The 23,301-nt window shown below is 44.7% G+C and overlaps 1 protein-coding gene across 8 annotated transcripts in view; it reads right to left on the bottom strand.

Annotated features, from left to right (window-relative positions):
* The window catches only part of LOC109875543 (breast carcinoma-amplified sequence 3-like), a 314,869-nt gene that overhangs the window by 217,926 nt on the left and 73,642 nt on the right, over nucleotides 1-23,301 (bottom strand). For all 8 annotated transcript variants that reach the window (XR_004203964.1, XM_031795791.1, XM_031795790.1 and 5 more), the window contains exon 16: nucleotides 2,145-2,295. Coding sequence is in view for 7 of the 8 variants with exons in the window: in XM_031795791.1 (XP_031651651.1) it covers nucleotides 2,145-2,295 (151 nt within the window). In the remaining variant the exon portion in view is untranslated. The remainder of the gene's footprint in view (nucleotides 1-2,144; nucleotides 2,296-23,301) is intronic.

Genomic DNA, 23,301 nt, shown 5'->3' with positions numbered 1-23,301 from the left:
AATGTTCAAATGTCACGATACTGAATATATCGGCCATCCACTTACTTAAGCCCCAAAAATCGGGTATCGGCCCTAAAAAAAAATCCATATCGGTCATTCTCTGTTAGGAATGACTGGTCAGGTCCCTTAGGAGAGCATAAAGTAGGTTGGAATAGGACGGGTGCTCTGTGTGGAACAAAGACTGTGGTGGCTTCCCCCAGGAGCACTCTGCGGGGCAGAACAAAGACTGTGGTGGCTTCCCCCAGGAGCACTCTGCGGGGCAGAACAAAGACTGTGGTGGCTTCCTCCAGGAGCACTCTGCGGAGCAGAACAAAGACTGTGGTGGCTTCTCCCAGGAGCACTCTGCGGGGCAGAACAAAGACTGTGGTGGCTTCCCACAGGAGCACTCTGGGGGCAGAACAAAGACTGTGGTGGCTTCCCCCAGGAGCACTCTGCGGGGAAGAACAAAGACTGTGGTGGCTTCCCCCAGGAGCACTCTGCGGGGCAGAACAAAGACTGTGGTGGCTTCCCCCAGGAGCACTCTGCGGGGCAGAACAAAGACTGTGGTGGCTTCCTCCAGGAGCACTCTGCGGAGCAGAACAAAGACTGTGGTGGCTTCCCCCAGGAGCACTCTGCGGGGCAGAACAAAGACTGTGGTGGCTTCCCCCAGGAGCACTCTGCGGGGCAGAACAAAGACTGTGGTGGCTTCCCCCAGGAGCACTCTACGGGGCAATGGTGTGTGTGATGCACTGGAGTGCGTTGCAGACAGACAGGCCATGAGAATGTAGGTTAACCAGCTGGTGTGTTGCTCTGCCACTCTGCCAACGGGTATCTGCTCACACAGGTGTAAATACAGCTGCCGGATTTCCCGTTCGCACGCACACACAGACAAACAGATGGTGCCTGGATACTCCTGCACAAGTCTGTGTGAACGCACTTGATATCACCCCTCACTTCAAGGGCCCAACCTGCCACCTGTGTGTGTGCGTGTACATGCAGGGGGTCTGGTGCAGGGCAGGAGAGGGATGCACAGCTGCCTGTCTAGCTTCATTAGCTCGCCCCTGATGTCCTCTCTCTGGTAGTGGAAGGACAGACAGATGGAAAGATGGGAGTTAAGGATGGACGGATAGCTATGTTTAATGTACAGGTTTGACTTGAGTAGGACAGGATATTTTTTGGGGTGACTTTGCTGTTGTTTTTACTTGAATAGATAGAGTAGAGAGGAGAACTGGTGAAAAGGTTTTACATGTCTATTTGAGAGTGAAAGGATACTGGCACACTGACTGACAGAGACAGACAGAAAGGGTAAATCAGCCGATCAGTTTTAATTCAAAACATTTCAACTAGCCAGTTTAGGAGTTATCCTCCAGAAGGATGACCTGCCAGTTACACTCTCAAATCTCTCCTTTCTACCTACTGTGTTTTGCTAAGTAGGGCATTATGCAAAAAAAATAGGTTTTCCTTTCACCATAAAACAAATCCCTTGTAATAATCGTGCAGATGAATCAAACTAATGATGGTGTGTTTCTAACCACCAGGCTCAGATGTCGAGTGTCTTTATACACAACTGAAGTGATCTAATATCATTGGGAAGAAACCCCAGTTGCCTGCTGCTTCCATCATCACAACATGTCCCATTCAAACATGACAGGAAAATGACATTTAAATGAAAATATTAAAATCCAGCCATAATTGTGATGCCACCTGTATGTAAATGAAGTTCACAAGGTGCAGTCTCTCTCCTCTGACTCACCGCCTCTTAAAACTACAGACTTAGTCATAGCGTGACTGACCAAGGGAGAGGAGAGGGAGAGGACACACTGACACGCACAGATACTGCCTGAGAGAGAGACCCACTGGGAAATGTTTCCATAGCGACATGTAGCTATACTGTAGTGTAGCTGTACATAGAGACAGACTGGCAACATACTCCAACCAAGGCTGGATATAATATGTGGATGTTTCTTGCAGATCCAATGGGTTCATAACAGATGCAGATGAACAGCAAATCAACAGATCAATGGCGGTGGCCAAAGGAGGACAGACTGAGTCGTAAAGGCTACTTCAGATCAATAGTAGTGAGTAGTTAGATGGACAGAATGTGAATGGTACAGGCTTGGTATACAGTAACAACACATGGCTGGATGCAGGGCAGGACGACTCACCCGGAGCGCTTGGTCATGGTGCCCAGGGTCATGGGCTGTTTGATCTGTGCCAGGGGCAGCACTATGGTGAGGCTGGGCAGAGGGGACAGACGAGGGTTACCCATGTTGTTGTTGGTGAAGTTGTTGTAAGACTCCTGGCTGGTGAGTTTAGCTGCACAAAGAGAGAGAAAATATTTTATACACGTCCTATTTTATAGTCCAAGTCTAATACTCTGAAAGTAACCATGCAAAACTTCATCAATGTATGATGAAACATATATCCTGAAGTCCCCCCCCCCCCACAGACACCTGGGGTCCAAGGCCTTGCAGGAGCCATGGCCCTGATTGGAGATAACCAGCTAAAGATGCGGCGCCTCAGAGCAACTAGTACCCAGTAGGTTAATCAGACCTAATCAACAGGACTCACACACCTCTCTCATCTGAGTGGAGCCCAAGCTAAACACAATCAGGCCATGTCAAAGGGCACCACATCTAACTGCCTCAAAGAGCTACATCAGAGAGGGAACATGTTGTTTGAGAATGACAAACACACACACAAAGACTTGATGCTTGCTCACTGCAGGCTTAGTTGACTTCGAGAATGTGTCCCTTACTCTCTCAAACTGTGCAAATACATTACATTTAAGAACTAATTGTACATATCAAAGCAGTAATGTAGAATACCTTCATTCCTATGAGTACAACTGTTGCATGTTTATTTTTATTTCACCTTTATTTAACCAGTTAGGCCAGTATACAACTGCGACGTAGCCAAGATAAAGCAAAGCAGTGTGACAAAAACAACACAGAGTTACACATGGGATAAACAAATGTACAGTCAATAACACAATAGCAAAATCAATATACAGTGTGTGCAGATGTAGTAAGATTAGGGAGATAAGGCAATAAATAGGCCATAGTGGTGAAATAATTACAATTTAGCATTAACAATGGAGTGATAGATGTGCAGATGACGTGCAAGTAGAGATTCTGGGGTGCAAAACAGCAAAAAAAGAATATGGGGATGAGGTAGTTGGGTGGGCTGTTTACAGATGGGCTGTGTACAGGTGCAGTGATCAGTAAACTGCTCTGACACCTGATGCTTATAGTGAGGGAGATATACAGTGGGGCAAAATATTATTTAGTCAGCCACCAATTGTGCAAGTTCTCCCACTTAAAAAGATGAGAGGCCTGTAATTTTCATCATAGGTACACTTCAACTATGACAGACAAAATGAGAAAATAAAATCCAGAAAATCACATTGTAGGATTTTTAATGAATTTATTTGCAAATTATGGTGGAAAATAAGTATTTAGTCACCTACAAACAAGCAAGATTTCTGGCTCTCACAGATCTGTAACAACTTCTTTAACCTTTTGTAACTAGGGGGCAGTATTTTCATTTTTGGATAAAAAACGTTCCCGTCTTAAACAAGATATTTTGTCACGAAGAAATGCTCGACTATGCATATAATTGACAGCTTTGGATAGAAAACACTCTGACGTTTCCAAAACTGCAAAGATATTGTCTGTGAGTGCAACAGAACTGATGTTACAGGCGAAACCCAGATAAAAATCCAATCAGGAAGTGCCGCATTTTTTGAAACCGCTTCATGCCAATGACTCCTTATATGGCTGTGAATGAGCTTATGTTTTCTACGTATTCCCCAAGGTGTCTACAGCATTGTGACGTCTTTTTACGCATTTATGTTGAAGAATAGCCGCATGGGACCACATTTAGCAAGTGGTCACATGATGGCTCCCACAGAAAATCTTGCGTAAAGTACACAAGTAGCCATTTTTTCAATCGCTTCTTATGAGAAACCAATTGTCCCGACGGATATATTAACGAATTGTTATGTGAAAAGCACCTTGAGGATTGATTCTAAACAACGTTTGCCATGTTTCTGTCGATATTATGGAGCTAATTTGGTAAAAAGTTTGGCGTTGTAGTGACCGCATTTTCCGGTCGATTTCTCAGCCAAACGTGACGAACAAACGGGAGCTATTTCGCATACAAAAATAATATTTTGGGAAAAAAGGAACATTTTTGGATAAAGGTCCGTGTAAAGGAAAGAATGAATGGGGCCATGTATCGTGAGATTTTGAGTGAAAACCTCCTTCCATCAGCAAGGGCATTGAAGATGAAACGTGGCTGGGTCTTTAAGCATGACAATGATCCCAAACACACCGTCCGGGCAACGAAGGAGTGGCTTCGTAAGAAGCATTTCAAGGTCCTGGCCTAGCCAGTCTCCAGATCTCAACTCCATAGAAAATCTTTGGAGGGAGTTGTTGCCCAGTCCGTGTTGCCCAGCAACACCCCCAAAACATCACTGCTCTAGAGGAGATCTGCATGGAGGAATGGGCCAAAATACCAGCAACAGTGTGTGAAAACCTTGTGAAGACTTACAGAAAACGTTTGACCTCTGTCATTGCCAACAAAGGGTATATAACAAAGTATTGAGATAAACTTTTGTTAGTGACCAAATACTTATTTTCCACCATAATTTGCAAATAAATTCATAAAAAATCCTACAATGTGATTTTCTGGATTTTTTTCTCATTTTGTCTGTCATAGTTGAAGTGTACCTATGATGAAAATTACAGGCCTCTCTCATCTTTTTAAGTGGGAGAACTTGCACAATTGGTGGCTGACTAAATACTTTTTTGCCCCACTGTAAGTCTCCAGCTTCAGAGATTTTTGCAGTTCGTTCCAGTCATTGGTAGCAGAGAACAGGAAGGAAAGGCAGCCAAAGCAGGAATTGGCTTTGGGGATGACCAGTGCAATATACCTGCTGGAGCGGGTGCTAGAGGTGGGTGTTGCTATGGTGACCAGGGGGCTGAGATAAGGTGGGGCTTTACCTAGCAAAGACTTACAGATGACCTGGAGCCAGTGGGTTTGGCGACAGGTATATGGCGAGGGCCAACCAACGAGAGCAAACAGGTTGCAGTGGTGGGTAGTATATGGGGCTTTGGTGACAAAATGGATGGCACTGTGATAGACTGCATCCAATTTGTTGAGTAGTGTTGGAGGCTATTTTGTAAATGACATCGCCGAAGTCAAGGATCGGTAGGATAGTCAGATTTACAAGGGTATGTTTGGCAGCATGAGTGAAAGAAGCTTTGTTGCGAAATAGGAAGACGATTCTAGATTTAATTTTGGATTGGAGATGCTTAATGTGAGTCTGGAAGGAGAGTTTACAGTCTAACCAGACACCTAGGTATTTGTAGTTGTCCACATATTCTAAGTCGGAACCGTCCAGAGTAGTGATGCTCGTCGGAGTAGTGATGCCAGAGTTGTGATGCCAGTCTATTAGGTGTACGTTAAATAAGAGACATTTTTACAGTGAAAACCAACGTCTCAGGCAGGTTCTTATGAACACCACACCATAACTGGTTTCAGCAACGTCTCAGGCAGGTTCTTATGTCCACCACACCATAACTGGTTTCAGCAACGTCTCAGGCAGGTTCTTATGAACACCACACCATAACTGGTTTCACCAACGTCTCAGGCAGGTTCTTATGTCCACCACACCTACCTGGTTTCAGCAACGTCTCAGGCAGGTTCTTATGAACACCACACCATAACTGGTTTCAGCAACGTCTCAGGCAGGTTCTTATGTCCCCCACACCTACCTGGTTTCAGCAACGTCTCAGGCAGGTTCTTATGAACACCACACCATAAATGGTTTCACCAACGTCTCAGGCAGGTTCGTATGTCCACCACACCATAACTGGTTTCAGCAACGTCTCAGGCAGGTTCTTATGAACACCACACCATAACTGGTTTCAGCAACGTCTCAGGCAGGTTCTTATGTCCACCACACCATAACTGGTTTCACCAACGTCTCAGGCAGGTTCTTATGAACACCACACCATAACTGGTTTCAGCAACGTCTCAGGCAGGTTCGTATGTCCACCACACCTACCTGGTTTCAGCAACGTCTCAGGCAGGTTCTTATGTCCCCCACACCTACCTGGTTTCAGCAACGTCTCAGGCAGGTTCTTATGAACACCACACCATAACTGGTTTCAGCAACGTCTCAGGCAGGTTCTTATGAACACCACACCATAACTGGTTTCACCAACGTCTCAGGCAGGTTCTTATGAACACCACACCATAACTGGTTTCACCAACGTCTCAGGCAGGTTCTTATGTCCACCACACCTGGTTTCAGCAGCTGAGTTGGAACTATTTGATGAGACACTATTTCATGATCCGCAGAATATATTCCTTTGAAGCTGTACAGTGAATATAATATGAAGTGCCACTTTCAGCTGTAGTAAATATGTAGGTCATCTGAGCAGAACGGAAAACACTGAATGATGGTTGAGCTGATCATAACTCTCATTAGTTCTATATAATTCTTAAATCACAATAACTTGTTCAATATAAATAATCCTCATTCACTAAAGACAATAAGGGAAACAGGATTTACCATTTACTCCATAAGCTCTACGCTCCATCACGACACACTTCAACTTAGAAAATACTATTATGTATTTTACAATACAATCTGTGGTCTTGCAAAGATTCAAGTTTAAGTGCTACCGCGGAAAAACAGCATAACCTTCCGCACCAAAACGCAATGATCTTCATCTGAATGTTTTCCTTTCTCCATTGTTGCATCTGAAAGGCGACAACCATTGAGTTTAAAAGCATAAGGGGGGGCATGGACAAAGAGACAAAAGAAAACAAGCTACAAAAACAGCACAAAGAAGGAGAGGGTTGGGATTATTATTGGAATCAAAGCAGTGATGGGAGAAGGAGGTTTAGATCATTAAAGTGTTTCTCTGCGTTTCATTAGTGGGGCCAAATAATTTCTTTGTGTTAATCAAAAGAGACCATTTAGATGTGGAGGCCCAACAATACAGCAGGGCCTTCGGAGAGCAGGACGTTATACAAACTTTGTTTGCATCCCAAATGGACCCAAATTCCCTTTATAGTACACTACTTTTAACCAGGCCTCATGGGGCTCTGGTCTAAGGTAGTGCACAATGTAGGGAATAGGGTGCCACTTGGAATGCAGCCCTCCTCCTCGCTTGGCCTCGGAGCCTCTCCAACCCGAGAGGGAAACAGTGGCCCTGGGCTCTCAAGGGCCCTTCACATTTCGAAAGCACTACACCCCCAGCGCAGCCACCTTTTGTGTGGAAGAGCAGGAAAACATAAGAGGAATTTGAACAGGAAGCAGCCTGTAAAGCCATAATGGTGCTACAGCTGGCCTAAATGTAGGAGAGGAGGAAGAAAAAAATCTTAATGATTTTAGCATCCTTCCAACAGGACACTTCAACCTGCCCCTCTCTCTTTCCAACTCCTTTTCTTCTCTCTGTCTCTCTCCCCCCTCTCCCTCTCTCAATCGTTCTCTCTCTCTGTGTCTGCGTGCACCACATTAACCCCAGACAAACCAAAGAGGAACAGGTGTAGTTGACTTTGGTGGAGCTACAGTGGCTGTTAACTGGACCACTACACCCGCCCCCTCACATATCCCCCCCTCCGTTATTCAATCCAAGGATCTAAGAGGCCAAACTCTTCAGAGGCCAGTCAGTAAGGAGAGGACAGGGATGAATGGAAAGTGGTGAAAACCATGCATGGGCAGAAGACGATATCCTCAACACATCCTGGATATCTGCTTGTCTGAGGGGGAGAGAGAGGAGAGTGTCTGGCAGAGAGATAGCTAGCCTAGCGAGAGAGCGAGATGGGGCCATGATTTGATTAATGACTGGGGCGTGATGTGCCTGAGCACTGATACATGACAGCCCCATGGAAAGAAGATCCATCAATGCAAATCCACCCGGGCCAGTCCAGCCAAGGCTCCCACCAGAGGTCAGCATGTCACCTGACCCGGCCTGCTCTCTCTATCACTCCCTCCCTAAATCTCCCTTCAGAGTTTACTTAGCTCCCCCTATCCCTCCATATCTACGTCTTTCTCTCCATGCGTTTCTACATCCCTTCCTCTCTCTACCTCTATCCTTCCATCCTCCTCTACATCCCTCTCTCCCTCCCGTTCCGAACCAATTTGCATCCTCATCTAAACAGCGTCTCTCGGTTTCCCTCTCAGCCCTGTCACGGATATCTCGCTTTTGCTGCCCGATTTGCATCCGATGCACACAAGAAATGAGCTTGGCCGTTTCCGAGAAGGAAAAAAAGTGTCTAGACTTTGCAGCTGTTGACAAATATTTTCATGTTGAATTTGAATTGTTTGCACGCGGACTTGGCTGTGAAAAAGCAAGTAGGGCAAAGAGGAGCACGGAGACAGACAGTCAGACAGAAAGCACTGGATGCTCAGCTAGAGAATACTTTGATCTACACAGAGTGTACAAACAATAGGAACACCTGACAGGTTAAATAAAGATTTTCAAGGCTTGAGACAATGAAAACATGGATTGTGAATCCTCAGCCTCAGCCTCCAGTATTTATGCTGCAGTAGTTTATGTGTCGGGGGGCTGGGGTCAGTTTGTTATATCTGGAGTACTTCTCCTGTCCTATTCGGTGTCCTGTGTGAATCTAAGTGTGCGTTCTCTAATTCTCTCCTTCTCTCTTTCTTTCTCTCTCTCGGAGGACCTGAGCCCTAGGACCATGCCCCAGGACTACCTGACATGATGACTCCTTGCTGTCCCCAGTCCACCTGGCCATGCTGCTGTTCCAGTTTCAACTGACCTGAGCCCTAGGACCATGCCCCAGGACTACCTGACATGATGACTCCTTGCTGTCCCCAGTCCACCTGGCCATGCTGCTGCTCCAGTTTCAACTTCCACCTGACTGTGCTGCTGCTCCAGTTTCAACTGTTCTGCCTTATTATTATTCGACCATGCTGGTCATTTATGAACATTTGAACATCTTGGCCATGTTCTGTTATAATCTCCACCCGGCACAGCCAGAAGAGGACTGGCCACCCCACATAGCCTGGTTCCTCTCTAGGTTTCTTCCTAGGTATTGGCCTTTCTAGGGAGTTTTTCCTAGCCACCGTGCTTCTACACCTGCATTGCTTGCTGTTTGGGGTTTTAGGCTGGGTTTCTGTACAGCACTTTGAGATATCAGCTGATGTACGAAGGGCTATATAAATAAATTTGATTTGATTTGATTTGATTTGAAAGACAAAAGATTGAAGTGTCTTTGAACAGGGTATGGTAGTAGGTGCCAGGTGCACCAGTTTGAGTGTGTCAAGAACTGCAACGCTGATGGGTTTTTCAAGCTCTTGTGTGTGTCAAGAATGGTCCACCACCCAAAAGGACATCCAGGCAACTTGACAACTGTGGGAGGCATTGGAGTCAACATGGGCCAGCATCCCTGTGGAATGCTTTCCACACCTTGTTAGAATCCGTGACCCGAAAAATTGAGGCTTTTCAGAGGGCAAAGGGGGGTGCAACTACATTTTTGGAAGGTGTACCTAAATTTTTGTACACCTAGTGTATACCGTTTTATCCATTCATGCCTTTTTGCATGTCCAAGTTTCCCAGGCATGTTATAGTAAACAGGGAAGGCGGGAGGGGTGGGGGCACAGGAGGTAAGGATTAAGGTGAAGGAGAAGAAGGGGGGGATGAGAGGGGAGAGGAACAATAGCTACTCTGTAGAGCTGAAGTTTTGTTGTCACGTCAAACCAGCCCTGCGATGGCAATTCCCCAAACTATCATTATTAAAATACTAACTCCCAGGGAAGGAAGGACAGAAGAAAGAAAGACCGAGAGACAGCGAGAGAGAGAGACAGCGAAAGAGAGAGAGACAGCGAGAGAGAGAGACAGCGAGAGAGAGACAGCGAGAGAGAGAGATAGCGAGAGAGACAGCGAGAGAGAGAGACAGCGAGAGAGACAGCAAGAGAGACAGCAAGAGAGACAGCAAGAGAGAGACAGGGAGAGAGAGAGACAGCGAGAGAGCGAGCGAGAGCGAGCGAGAGCGAGCGAGAAAGGAGGAGTAGAAAGACAAAAAGGGAATCCCAGATGACAAAGTGAAAACAAATTAGAAGAACCCTTATAAAACACAGATGCTGCAGAGAAAATAAACTTCACAAGATTTACTGTTTTCCCAAAGTATCACAAGACATTTGTGGAAAAGCCATCAGAGTGAGTCGCAGGTAAAGACAGAGCACCAGAGCAGGGCCAAGACTTCTCCCGTCACCATCCTTCTCAGTTTCCTCGCTTTTACAGTCTCTACCTGCCTGCTATGTTACGGCTGCTATATAGGCGAGGGGAAGTCAAGCCAACCGGTGTGAAAATGGCCTTTCCACAAACCATCCATGGTGGGAGTTTGTTTTAAGAGACGTAATTTGGGACACTCATGCGACCGTTAACAAAAATATACAGTGCATTAGGGAAGTATTCAGACCCCTTATCCTAAAATGGATTACATTAATTTTTTTCCTCATTAATCTACACACAAAACCCCATAATGACAAAGCAAAAACAGGTAGACATTTTTGAAAATGTATTACAAATAAACAAATATCACACATAAGTATTCAGACCCTTTACTCAGTACTTTGTTGAAGCACCTTTGGCAGTGATTACAGCCTCGAGTCTTCTTGAGTATGACGCTACAAGAGCTTGGGGAGTTTCTCCCATTCTCCTCTGCAGATCCTCTCAAGCTCTGGAAAGTTGGATGGGGAGCGTCGCTGCATGGCTGTTTTCAGGTCTCTCCAGAGATGTTCGATCGGGTTCAAGTCCGGGCTCTGGCTGGGCCACTCAAGGACATTCAGAGACTTGTCACGAAGCCACTCCTGCGTAGTCTTGGCTGTGCGCATAAGGTCATTGTTCCGTTGGAAGGTGAACCTTTGCCCCTGTCTGAGGTCCTGAGTGCTCTGGAGCAGGTTTTCATCAAGGATCTCTGTACTTTGCTCCATTTATCGTTCCCTCAATCCTGACTAGTCTCCCACTCCCTGCCACTGAAAAAGATCTTCACAACTTGATGCTGCCACCACCAGAGAAAGCAATACAAGAGAGTGGTGGAAGGAGAGAAAAAGCAATACGAGAGATTGTGGTGGAGGTTGAGATGGAGGGAACAAGAGAGCCATGGTAGAGGGTCTGGATGTGAATGTCTATCTGCAGGGCTGATCAATGGGCCTGGGCCCTCCACAGCTATGTGTCTGTGATCAACAGGACCAGGCAGGCAGTAACAGGATTATGTCCATGTAGAGGTAACCAGCCAGGTCTACATAGCTCAGCATCAGAAGGAACCTCTCAAACATACATTACCAGTCAAAAGTTTGGACACCTACCATTTCAAGGTTTTTTCCTTAATTTTTTATTCTACATTGTAGAAAAATAGTGAAGACATCAAAACTATGAATTAACACACATGGAATCATGTAGTAACCAACAAAGTATTAAACTAATCAAAATATATTTTAGATTCTCAAAGTAGCCACCCTTTGCCTTGATGACAGCAATGCACACTTGGCATTCTCTCAACCAACTTCACCTGGAATGCTTTTCCAACAGTCTTGAAGGAGTTCCCACATATGCTGAGCACTTGTTGGCAGCTTTTCCTTCACTCTGAGGTCCAACTCATCCCAAACCATCTCAATTGGGTTGAGGTCAGGGGATTGTGGAGGCCAGGTCATCTGATGCAGCACCCCATCCCTCTCCTTCTTATTGAAATAGTCCTTACACAGCCTGGAGTTGTGTTCGTGTCATTGTCCTGTTAAAAAACAAATGATAGTGGGACTAAGCGCAAACCAGATGGGATGGCGTAACGCTGCAGAATGCTGTGGTAGCCACACTGGTTAAGTTTGCCTTGAATTCTAAATAAATCACAGACAGCGTTACCAGCAAAGCACACCATCACACCTCCTCCTCCATGCTTTACGGTGGGAACCACACATGCAGAGATCATCCGTTCACATACTCGGTGTCTCACAAAGACACGGCGGTTGGAACCAACATTTCAGATTTGGACACATCAGACAGATTTTCACAGGTGTAAAGTCCATTGCTCGTGTTTCTTGGCCCAAGTCAGTCTCTTCTTATTGGTGTCCTTTAGTAGGGGTTTCTTTGCAGCAATTTGACCACGAAGGCCTGATTCACACAGTCTTCTCTGAACAGTTGATGTTGAGATGTGTCTGTTACTTGAACTCTGAAGCATTTATTTGGGCTGCAATCTTAGGTGCAGTTAACTCTAACTTATTCTCTGCAGCAGAGATAACTCTGGGTCTTCCTTTCCTGTGGCAGATCTCATGAGAGCCAGTTTCTTCATAGCACTTGATGGTTTTTGCGACTGCACTTTAGAAAATGTCAGTGTTCTTGAAATTTGCCGTATTGACTGACCTTCATGTCTTAAAGTAATGATGGACTGTCGTTTCTCTTTGCTTATTTGAGCTGTTCTTGCCATAATATGGACTTTGTCTTTTATTAAATAGGGCTATCTTCTGTATACCACCCCTACCTTGTCACAACACAACTAATTGGCTCAAATGCATTAAGGAAAGAAATTCCCCAAAATAATTTTTGTGAATGTTAATTGATCATTTTACATTTTTGTTAACCTGTTAATTGATATGCATTCCAGTTGACTATCTCATGAAGGTGGTTGAGAGAATGCCAAGAGTGAGAGAATGCCAAGAGTGAGCAAATGTGTCAAGGCAAAGGGTGGCTACTTTGAAGATTCTCAAAAATAAAATATATTTTGATTTGTTTAACACATTTTTTGGTTACTACATGATTCCAACTATGTTATACATAGTTTTGATGTCTTCACTATTATTCTGCAATGTAGAAAATAGTAAAAATAAAGAAAAACCCTGGAATGAGTAAGTCTCCAAACTTGACTGGTACAGTACATACAGCTCAGAACTCACTTAACTACCAACGGCATCCTGCAGCACTGCTGACAGGGGAACTGAAAAAGCTAGCACTTAATGGTGTGCGCGTGTCGGTGTGTGTGATTGTAAACAGAACGGTGATACACCCCCCAGGACGCCCCTCAGATGGAGGGAAGAACTCTCCCCGGAAAGGAACGGAACAGGTCAGTCTGGCAGACACTCCCACATGACCCGTTAGCCAGCAGGGGAGGAAACAGTCTGGACCAGACACACTGTCCGGACCAGACACACACAGAGAGAGACAGTGGCAGAGAAAGAGGGACAGAGAGAGCGAGAGAGAGCGAGAAAGAGAGGGAGAAAGAGCATGAGAGCCACAATAAGCAGTATATACCGTCAACAATCTTCATATGGTGATATTTGGGAGTAAATGTCCTGGTTGTTCAGGTAACTTTACATTTCTAATGTAAAAAAAACAACTAACTATTCCCTTCCTAATCAGCCCACAATGTCTTACACACGGCTGGCAAGAACATGCCTCCTTTAATCAAAGTTACCACTATTCAACCATATGTTCAACAGCTAGCTAATTAATCAACATCTTTAGAGGCCAACAGTTCTCTGTTCAGCTTCCAAACACAGCCCAAAGTAAAGACTGGTATTTACTTTTAAATGTATTCGATAACTCATTCCAGTCTTTAAAATATCCTTGATTGAAATGGAGCATGGTAACTTTATCATTATCATCCAATAACAATGGTGGTTACATTTAAATAACTGGTAGCAACCTCAAGAGCACTTTCATCACTTATTATCCCTCTTATATATTAAAATGTAATTGCATACGCACAATAAAAAAATGTAAATACTCCAATAGTCAACAAATCTCGTTTTATTTTGACAACATAGGCTACGGTAACACAACCATCTATATTCTTCTCATAACACAAAGACACCCCATATAATGACAGAACTCATTCACGCTCTAAATATATAAGGGTGATAAATATAAATATATAAGGGTGATAAAAGTTGTGGCCTTAGAGGCCTGTGTTCTAGTGGAGGTGGCGGTACCGTAGCAAGGCTGCTTGGCTCTCTGTTGGCTCTCTGACAGGCCAGTGACTCAGGTCATGAGAAGTGTCACCTTTTAATTTCCTCACCGTGGGGAAAAAAACAACAAACACAGATGGTGACACGTCTCAGCCGATCCCTGAACCTACGCTGCCCTATACAGAGACATCAGATGGGTTCACCAGAAGAGGAAAACACACAAAAGCTAGTCTGATAGAGTGAGTTAAAGACAGTAGGCTACAGTACCACAACATCGAGGTTCAACAAACACTTAGCTAATGCAACTCACACTCAGGGCTACAACAGGGAGTGAGAAACACACAGGGGCTTAGTAACTATAATGGAGGCCTGTTGTTTTCTACGAAGTAACCCAGAGTAACGAGACAAGGTAACAAGTTGAAAAAGTAAAAGCTGTTCTACTGAGAAACACAGAGGCATATGTGTGTGGCACTACGGGTTGAAGCCACCGTATTTCTCTCAACCCATATAGAAGGATGAAACAGTCTATTTACTTTATTACAACATTATCAGCGAAATCCCAAGGATAAGGGGTTTAGTGCTTGGAGATTGAGCTATAAATCAATCTGGCGCAGTGGTCTAAGGCACCGCATCGCAGTGCTAGAGGCGTCACTACAGACGTGGGTTCAATCCCAGGCTGTATCACAACCGGCCGGACTATGGAGTCCCATAGGGCGGAGCACAATTGGCCCAGCGTCGTCCGGGTTTGGGGAGGGTTTGGCCAGGGTAGGTCGTCATTGTAAATAAGAATTTGTTCTTAACGGACTTAACTAGTTTACCTTTTTTTTAAATGAGTACCCACAGTGGAAATGAGTACCCACAACCAACCAATGCAACAGTTACATATTCTTTCACCTTGTGTATTTTTGGTTCCCAGCCAACTAGAAAATACAGAGAGCGCACACATTTTTTACAGAGATACAGAGAACACACGTCTTGTTCAATTGCTGTGTGGTTTTACTCAGAGATCTCCGTTATTGACTCAACCCGAAGTAGGCAGCCGGCTGGGCCTCGAAATTATATGTAATGCTACACGCTTATACTTCACACTTTTACTCATTTATATTTTCTAAACTGTTACCATTTATTTACTTTCAGGATTTGAAGTTGCACATCCTCAGTTGTAGTTTAATGTAAATGTGGTATTTTTGGATTTGTCATTCTCAGAGGAAATGGTTACTCTCCAAATGTGACATTTCTTAAGCCAATAAACACAAGTGTGTTAACTTGAGAAACATAGAAACATAATACACCTTTTCAAAGCTCCCTATTTTAATTTAATTAACATCCCTTTTCGGTCTCAGTGAGACAGCAGAATCATAAAACACCACCTACTGTGAATGTATTCAGATACATTTGGGGTCGAGGGGAAACATGTACATTGATAGCAACAAAACATAAATCCTCCTTTAGGGTCTTTTCAGGTCCACACAGTGTATAACATCAGACAAAACCTGCCTAAGCAAAATAATATATTCATTACTGATTCTTCTCTTTAAACAACACTACAATAAATCAAGGCAAATTCACACCGGTAAAAATATAAAATGAAAATGAAACACAAAACACAATTACTAAACTACCCAACATTCTGTGTCTTTAAAGTGGAACTCATGAGGGGAATGTTTTTCAGTGGAAAGGAAGTGACCATTCATAAAAAGGAAGGCAGGAGGAATTACAGAGCCGTCCCAGCCCATTCTGTTGGGCTAGATCCCTATCAAGGCAAAACTATGAGCCAGTCAAGCTTTACACGGCTTTTCATCGCTCTCTCAGCGGAGTGGAATAAGGCCTGACTGGCATGAAAGAGCCAGGCCAGCTCTCTGCCAAGAGGAACTCTGAGAACACAGTGCCACAATGAGGATAGCACCGGTACTACATGCTGAGAGACACCATGCGGATACACTGCAAGTCTCAAGTTTTAGATGATTTTTTTTTACATTACATGTTATAATAAGTTAAAAAAGGAAGCCTTTTCTGTTATGATTACGAACCGGAAAGATATCTAATCACATTTTATTTGTCACGTGTCGTAGATAACAGGTGTCAAACTAACAGGGAAATGCTTACTTATGGGTCCTTTTTCAACAACGCAGAGTTAAAGATAAAAATGTGATAAAATATATAAAAAGTGACAAGGAATAAATACAGTGAATAAATCAAATTAAAAGACATGGCTATAATGTATATAGGGAGTAGAAAATAACATGGCTATATACAGGTAGAACCAGTACCGAGTCGATGTGCAGGGGTAGAAGGTAATTGATGTCACTATGTACTGTACATATAGGTAGGGGTAAAGTGACTACAACAGGATAGATAGACAACATAATAGATGAACAGTAGCAGCAGTCTGTGTGTGTGGCTTCAGTATGTATGTGTGGGCATGTTACGTGTGTGTCTTCAGTATCTTTGTTTGTGTGTGTGTGTGTGTGTGTGTGTGTGTGTGTGTGTTCGCATAGTCAGTGCAAGAGCGTCAATACAGATAGTCCGGGTAGTGTTTTGATTAGCTATTTCAAATCAAAATGTTATTGGTCACATATTTATCAGATGTTATTGCAGGTGTAGAGAAATGCTTGTGTTCCTAGCGCCAACAGTGCAGTATCTAGCCATACACAAATCTAAAAGGAAAATAATGGAATTAAGAAATACATAAATATTAGGACGAACAATGTTGGAGTGGCATTGACTAAATACTGTAGAATAGAATACAGTATATACATATGAGATGAGTAAAGCAGTATGTAAACATTATTAAAGTGACTAGTGTTACATTATTAAAGTGGCCAGTCATTCTATATCTATGTATAAAAGGGCAGCAGCCACTAAGGTGAAGGGTTGAGTAGCCGGGTGGTAGCCGGCTAGTGATGGCTACCGATTTTGTTTAGAAGTATTATGGCTTGGGGGTATAAGCTGTTCAGGGTCCTGTTCATTTCAGACTTGGTAATGCTTGCCGTGCGGTAGCAGAGATAACAGTCTCCTTCGGTAGTGGCCTCTCCACCCGCTACCGATAACAGTCTGTGGCTTGGGTGAATGGAGCCTCTGTAGTGTCTTGCGGTTGGATGCCAAGCAGTTGCCAAACCAAGTAGTGATGCAGCCAGTCAAGATGCTCTTGATGGTGCAGCTGTAGAACTTTGAGGATCTGAGGGCCCATGCCCTTAGTGATGTGGACACCAAGGAACTTGACGCTATCAACCTGCTCCACTACAGCCCTGTCGATGTGAATGGGGCATGCTTAGCTCTCTGTTTTCTGTCGTCCCCGATCAGCTCCTTTGTCTTATTGACGTTGAGGAAGAGGTTGTTGTCCTGGCACCACACGGCCAGGTCTCTGACCTCTCCACAGTTTGCCTCAATGTCTTCGGTGACCCGGCCTACCACCGTTGTGTCATCTGCAAACCTAATGATGGTGTTGGATTCGTGTGCGGCCACGCAGTTGTGGGTGAACAGGACGTACAGCAGGGGAAAAAGAACGCATCCCTGAGGGGCAACTGCGTTGAGGGTCAGCGTGGCGGAATAATTTTTATTTTACCTTAATTTAACTAGGCAGGTCACTTAATAACAAATTCTTATTTTCAATGACGGACTAGGAACAGTGGGTTAACTGCCATGTTCAGGGGCAGAACGACAGATTTGTACCTTGCTGGATGTGTTGCTGCCTACACTTACCACCTTGGGGCGGCCAGTGATCCACTCCAGGATAAAGTTGGTGTTCAGCCCCAGGGACCTTAGCTTAGGGATGAGCTTTGAGGGCACTATGGTGTTGAATGCTGAGCTGTAGTCAATGAACAGCATTCTCACGTAGGTGTTCATTTTATCCAATTGGGAAAGAGCAGTGTGTAGTGCAATAGAAATTGCGTAATCTGTAGATCTGTTGGTGCGGTATGAGAATTGGTGTGGCTCCAGGGTGTCTGGGATGATGGTGTTGATGTGACCAGCATTTCAATGCATTTCATGGCTACAAATGCGAGTGCTTTAAGGCGGTACTCATTTAGGCAGGTTACCTTGGCATTCAGGGTCACAGAGACTATGGTGGTCTGCTTGAAACATGTAGGTATTACAGACGGTGAGGGAGTGTTTGAAAATGTCAGTGAAGACTACACTGCCTTTGCTTCCATTAAATGGACAGACTAATCTTTCAATAGGAACAAGAGAAATCAAATCAAATGTTATTGGTCCCATACACATGGTTAGCAGATGTGATTGCGAGTGTAGCGAAATGCTTATGCTTCTAGATCCGACAGTATCTAACAGGTAATATCTAACAATTCCACAACAAAACCTAATACACACAATCTAGTAAAGGGAAGGGATAAGAATATATAAGTATAAAAAATATGAGCAGTGACAGAGCGGCTAAGATGCAATAGATAGTGAAGGATACAGTATACACATATGAGATGAGTAATGCGAGATATGTAAACATTCTTAAAGTGGCCAATGATATCAAGTCTGTAGGTAGGCAGCCACCACTCTGTTAAACAGCCACCACTAGCACAATCTGATGGCCTTGAGATAAAAGCTGTTTTACAGCTTTTTTGTTCTGCTGGCATTAAGCAGGAGAGTGCTGAGAACACACCCTGTGTGGCCCCAGTGTTCAGGCTCAGCGGAGAAGAGATGTTGTTTCCTACCTTCACCTGGGGACAACCCGTCAGGAAGTCCAGGACCCAGTAGCACAGGGAGGGGTCGAGACCCAGGGTCTCAAGCTTAATGATGAGTTTGGAGGGTATTTATGGTGTTGAACGCTGAGCTGTAGTCAATGAACAGCATTCTTTTAAAAAAATATGTTTTTATTTATTTCACCTTTATTTAACCAGGTAGGCTAGTTGAGAACAAGTTCTCATTTGCAACTGCGACCTGGCCAAGATTAAGCATAGCAGTGTGAACAGACAACACAGAGTTACACATGGAGTAAACAATTAACAAGTCAATAACACAGTAGAAAAAAAAGGGGAGTCTATATACATTGTGTGCAAAAGGCATGAGGAGGTAGGCGTATAATTACAATTTTGCAGATTAACACTGGAGTGATAAATGATCAGATGGTCATGTACAGGTAGAGATATTTGTGTGCAAAAGAGCAGAAAAGTAAATAAATAAAAACAGTATGGGGATGAGGTAAGTAAAAATGGGTGGGCTATTTACCGTTAGACTATGCACAGCTGCAGCGATCGGTTAACTGCTCAGATAGTAGATGTTTGAAGTTGGTGAGGGAGATAAAAGTCTCCAACTTCAGCGATTTTTGCAATTCGTTCCAGTCACAGGCAGCAGAGAACTGGAACGAAAGGCGGCCAAATGAGGTGTTGGGATGATCAGTGAGATACACCTGCTGGAGCACGTGCTACGGATGGGTGTTGCCATCGTGACCAGTGAACTGAGATAAGGCGGAGCTTTACTTAGCATGGACTTGTAGATGACCTGGAGCCAGTGGGTCTGGCGTCGAATATGTAGCGAGGGCCAGCCGACTAGAGCATACAAGTCGCAGTGGTGGGTGGTATAAGGTGCTTTAGTGACAAAACGGATGGCACTGTGATAAACTGCATCCAGTTTGCTGAGTAGAGTGTTGGAAGCAATTTTGTAGATGACATCGCCGAAGTCGAGGATCGGTAGGATAGTCAGTTTTACTAGGGTAAGTTTGGCGGCGTAAGTGAAGGAGGCTTTGTTGCGGAATAGAAAGCCGACTCTTGATTTGATTTTCGATTGGAGATGTTTGGTATGAGTCTGGAAGGAGAGTTTACAGTCTAGCCAGACACCTAGGTACTTATAGATGTCCACATATTCAAGGTCGGAACCATCCAGGGTGGTGATGCTGGTCAGGCGTGCGGGTGCAGGCAGCGAATGGTTGAAAAGCATGCATTTGGTTTTACTAGCGTTTAAGAGCAGTTGGAGGCCACGGAAGGAGTGTTGTATGGCATTGAAGCTCGTTTGGAGGTTAGATAGCACAGTGTCCAAGGACGGGCCGGAAGTATATAGAATGGTGTTGTCTGCGTAGAGGTGGATCAGGGAATCGCCCGCAGCAAGAGCAACATCATTGATATATACAGAGAAAAGAGTCGGCCCGAGGATTGAACCCTGTGGCACCCCCATAGACTGCCAGAGGACCGGACAGCATGCCCTCCGATTTGACACACTGAACTCTGTCTGCAAAGTAATTGGTGAACAAGGCAAGGCAGTCATCCGAAAAACCGAGGCTACTGAGTCTGCCGATAAGAATATGGTGATTGACAGAGTCGAAAGCCTTGACAAGGTCGATGAAGACGGCTGCACAGTACTGTCTTTTATCGATGGCGGTTATGATATCGTTTAGTACCTTGAGCGTGGCTGAGGTGCACCCGTGACCGGGCTCGGAAACCAGATTGCACAGCGGAGAAGGTACGGTGGGATTCGGGATGGTCAATGACCTGTTTGTTGACTTGGCTTTCGAAGACCTTAGATAGGCAGGGCAGGATGGATATAGGTCTGTAACAGTTTTGGTCCAGGGTGTCTCCCCCTTTGAAGAGGGGGATGACTGCGGCAGCTTTCCAATCCTTGGGGATCTCAGACGATATGAAAGAGAGGTTGAACAGGCTGGTAATAGGGGTTGCGACAATGGCGGCGGATAGTTTCAGTTTCTTACATAGGTATTCCTCTTGTCCAGATGGGATAGGGCAGTGTAATTGCAATAGCGTCGTCTGTGGACCTATTGGGGCGGTAAGCAAATTGAAGAGGGTCTAGGTAGGATGGAGGTGACAGGTAGGATGGAGGTGATATGGGCCTTGACTAGTCTCTCAAAGCACTTCATGATGACAGAAGTGGTGGCTACGGGGCGAGTCATTTAGTTCAGTTACCTTAGCTTTCTTGGGAACAGGAACAAAGGTGGCCATTCTCGAAGCATGTGGGGACAGCAAACTGGGATAGGGATTGGTTGAATATGTCCATAAACACACCAGCCAGATGGTCTGCGCACTCTCTGAGGACGGCAGCCTTGCGATGGTTAACACGTTTGAATGCTTCTCACGTTGGCCAAGGAGAAGGAGAGCCCACAGTCTCTGGTAGTGGGCCACGTCGGTGGCACTGTACCGTCCTCAAAGCGTGCAAAGAAGTTGTTTAATTTGTTTGGAAGCACGGGGTTGATGTCCGCGACGGGGCTGGTTTTCTTTTTGTAATCCGTGATTGTCTGTAGACCCTGCCACATACGTCTCGTGTTTGAGACATTGAATTGCGACTGAACTTTGTCTCTATACTGATACTTTGCTTGTTTGATTGCCTTACAGAGGGAATAACTACACTGTTTGTATTCTGCCATATTTCCACTCGCCTTGCAATGATTAAATGCGGTGGTACGTGCTTTCAGTTTTGCGCAAATGCTGCCATCAATCCACAGTTTCTGGTTAGGGAAGGTTTTAATAGTCACAGTGAGTACAATATCTCCTATGCACTCGCTCACCGAGTCAACGTATACGTCAATGTTATTATCTGAGGATACCCGGAACATATCCCAGTCCACGTGATCGAAGCAATCTTGAAGTCTGGAATCTGATTAGTCAGACAAGCGTTGGATAGACCTAAACACGGGCGCTTTCTGTTTCAGTTTCTGCCTATAGGAGGGGAGCAACAAGATGGAGTCATGGTCAGATTTGCCAAAAGGAGGGCGGGGGAGGGCCTTGTATGCATCACGGAAGTTAGAGTAGCAATGGTGGAGCGTGTTACTCGCTCGTGTACAGCAATTGATATGCTTATAGAATTTAGGTAGCCTTGTTCTCAAATTAGCTTTGTTCAAATCCCTAGCTACAATAAATGCAGCCTCAGGATATATGGTTCCAGTTTGCATAAAGTCCAGTGAAGTTCCTTATTGGCCGTCTTAGTATCAGCTTGTTGGCGGATGGACACGGCTGTGACGATAACCGAGGATAGTTATCTTGTGAGATAATACGGTCGGCATTTGATTGTGACAAATTCTAGGTCAGGTGAAAAAGAGGACTTGAGTTCCTATATGTTGTTACAATTACAATGTTGTTTCAATTACACCATAAGTCATTAATCATGAAACATACACCCCAGCCCTTCTTCTTACCGGTTGGCTGTATGGACTCCGACAACATGTCCCCAGTTACTCTGTGTCACAGAAACATGGCTATGTTACAATCCCAGATATCTCTTTGACAAGCAACTCAACCTGATTTTGTCTACTTTGTTAACTAGGGACTGGACATTAGCTAGTAATATACTCGGAAGCGGTGGGTGGTGTGAGCGCATTCGAAGCCTCACTAGAAATCCACTCCGGCACCCTCTCCTCCGGCAGCGTTGTTTTGGGTTGGCCTCTAGAATCAATTCAAATGCCCTGGGAGGTGCAGACAAAGGATCCGCTTTGGGTAAGTCGTATTCCTGAACGTAGTGCTGTTTGTGCTGATAAGTTGACGTCTCTCTGATTTCCAATAGTTCTTCCCGGTTGTATGAAATAGCACAATTATTTCTGGGCAAACAATGTAAGTAATAATACATATAAAAAACAAAATACTGCACAGTGTCCTAAGGACTAGATGCAAAGCTGCCATCTTGCAGGGATGATTCAGATGGTGAAATGTGCAGATAGTAGAAGCAACTGTATGACCTCCATCACTTATGGTGTAAACCACATCTTACTTCATCTATCACTTTACAACGTTTAAAATGTCACTATGCTGAGGTGACTGATATTCATCTCCAGTGTATGTGCCTGCCTTCCTGTGTGTGTGCGTGTGTGTTAGAGGTCATATAGGCCACTGGGGGAGCACACAATCAAACTTCATGTTTTACGAACGGTGAAGAAAATCAGTGTGTCCTGCACTTCAAAGTGAGCGTTTAAAAATCTCTAATTTTAGAACCTCTCGGACAAGCCCTGGGTCAGAGGGTCAAGCCGTAAACGTGTCACGCCTCGCTAGCGTGACGTTAGTTAGTTACCAACCACTCCGAGGTAATGCCTGTATCCAAAATGGTACCCTTTTCCGTTTATAGTGCACTACTTCTGACCAGGGCCCATAGGGCTAGGGATCTGGTCAAAAGTAATGCACTATAAAGAGAAAAGGGTGCCATTTGGGACACACAGCAAATGCCATCATCGTACGACCGGCGTCCGTTACACGCTGACTGTGTTTGGGCCGGAGGACGATGACTAACAGAAAAGGGTGTTGTGAAGGATTAAAGAACCCTGAAAATCCAAACAAGCTCTGTGTTGGCTTGTAATAGCACAGAGGAAGTAACTATTTTCAACAGTGAATTAACAGTTTCCCCTTGAACCTTGTTTTGCCCTGTGCTGCGGCCTCAATGTGGGCCAGAAACCAGATGACTAGTTGACTGTTGGATCCACAATGAACCACCAAGCCAGCTAT

Source organism: Oncorhynchus kisutch, linkage group LG18 (assembly GCF_002021735.2).
Source record: "Oncorhynchus kisutch isolate 150728-3 linkage group LG18, Okis_V2, whole genome shotgun sequence".
NCBI lineage: Eukaryota > Metazoa > Chordata > Actinopteri > Salmoniformes > Salmonidae > Oncorhynchus > Oncorhynchus kisutch.
This window is presented reverse-complemented; position numbering and strand designations above follow the sequence as displayed.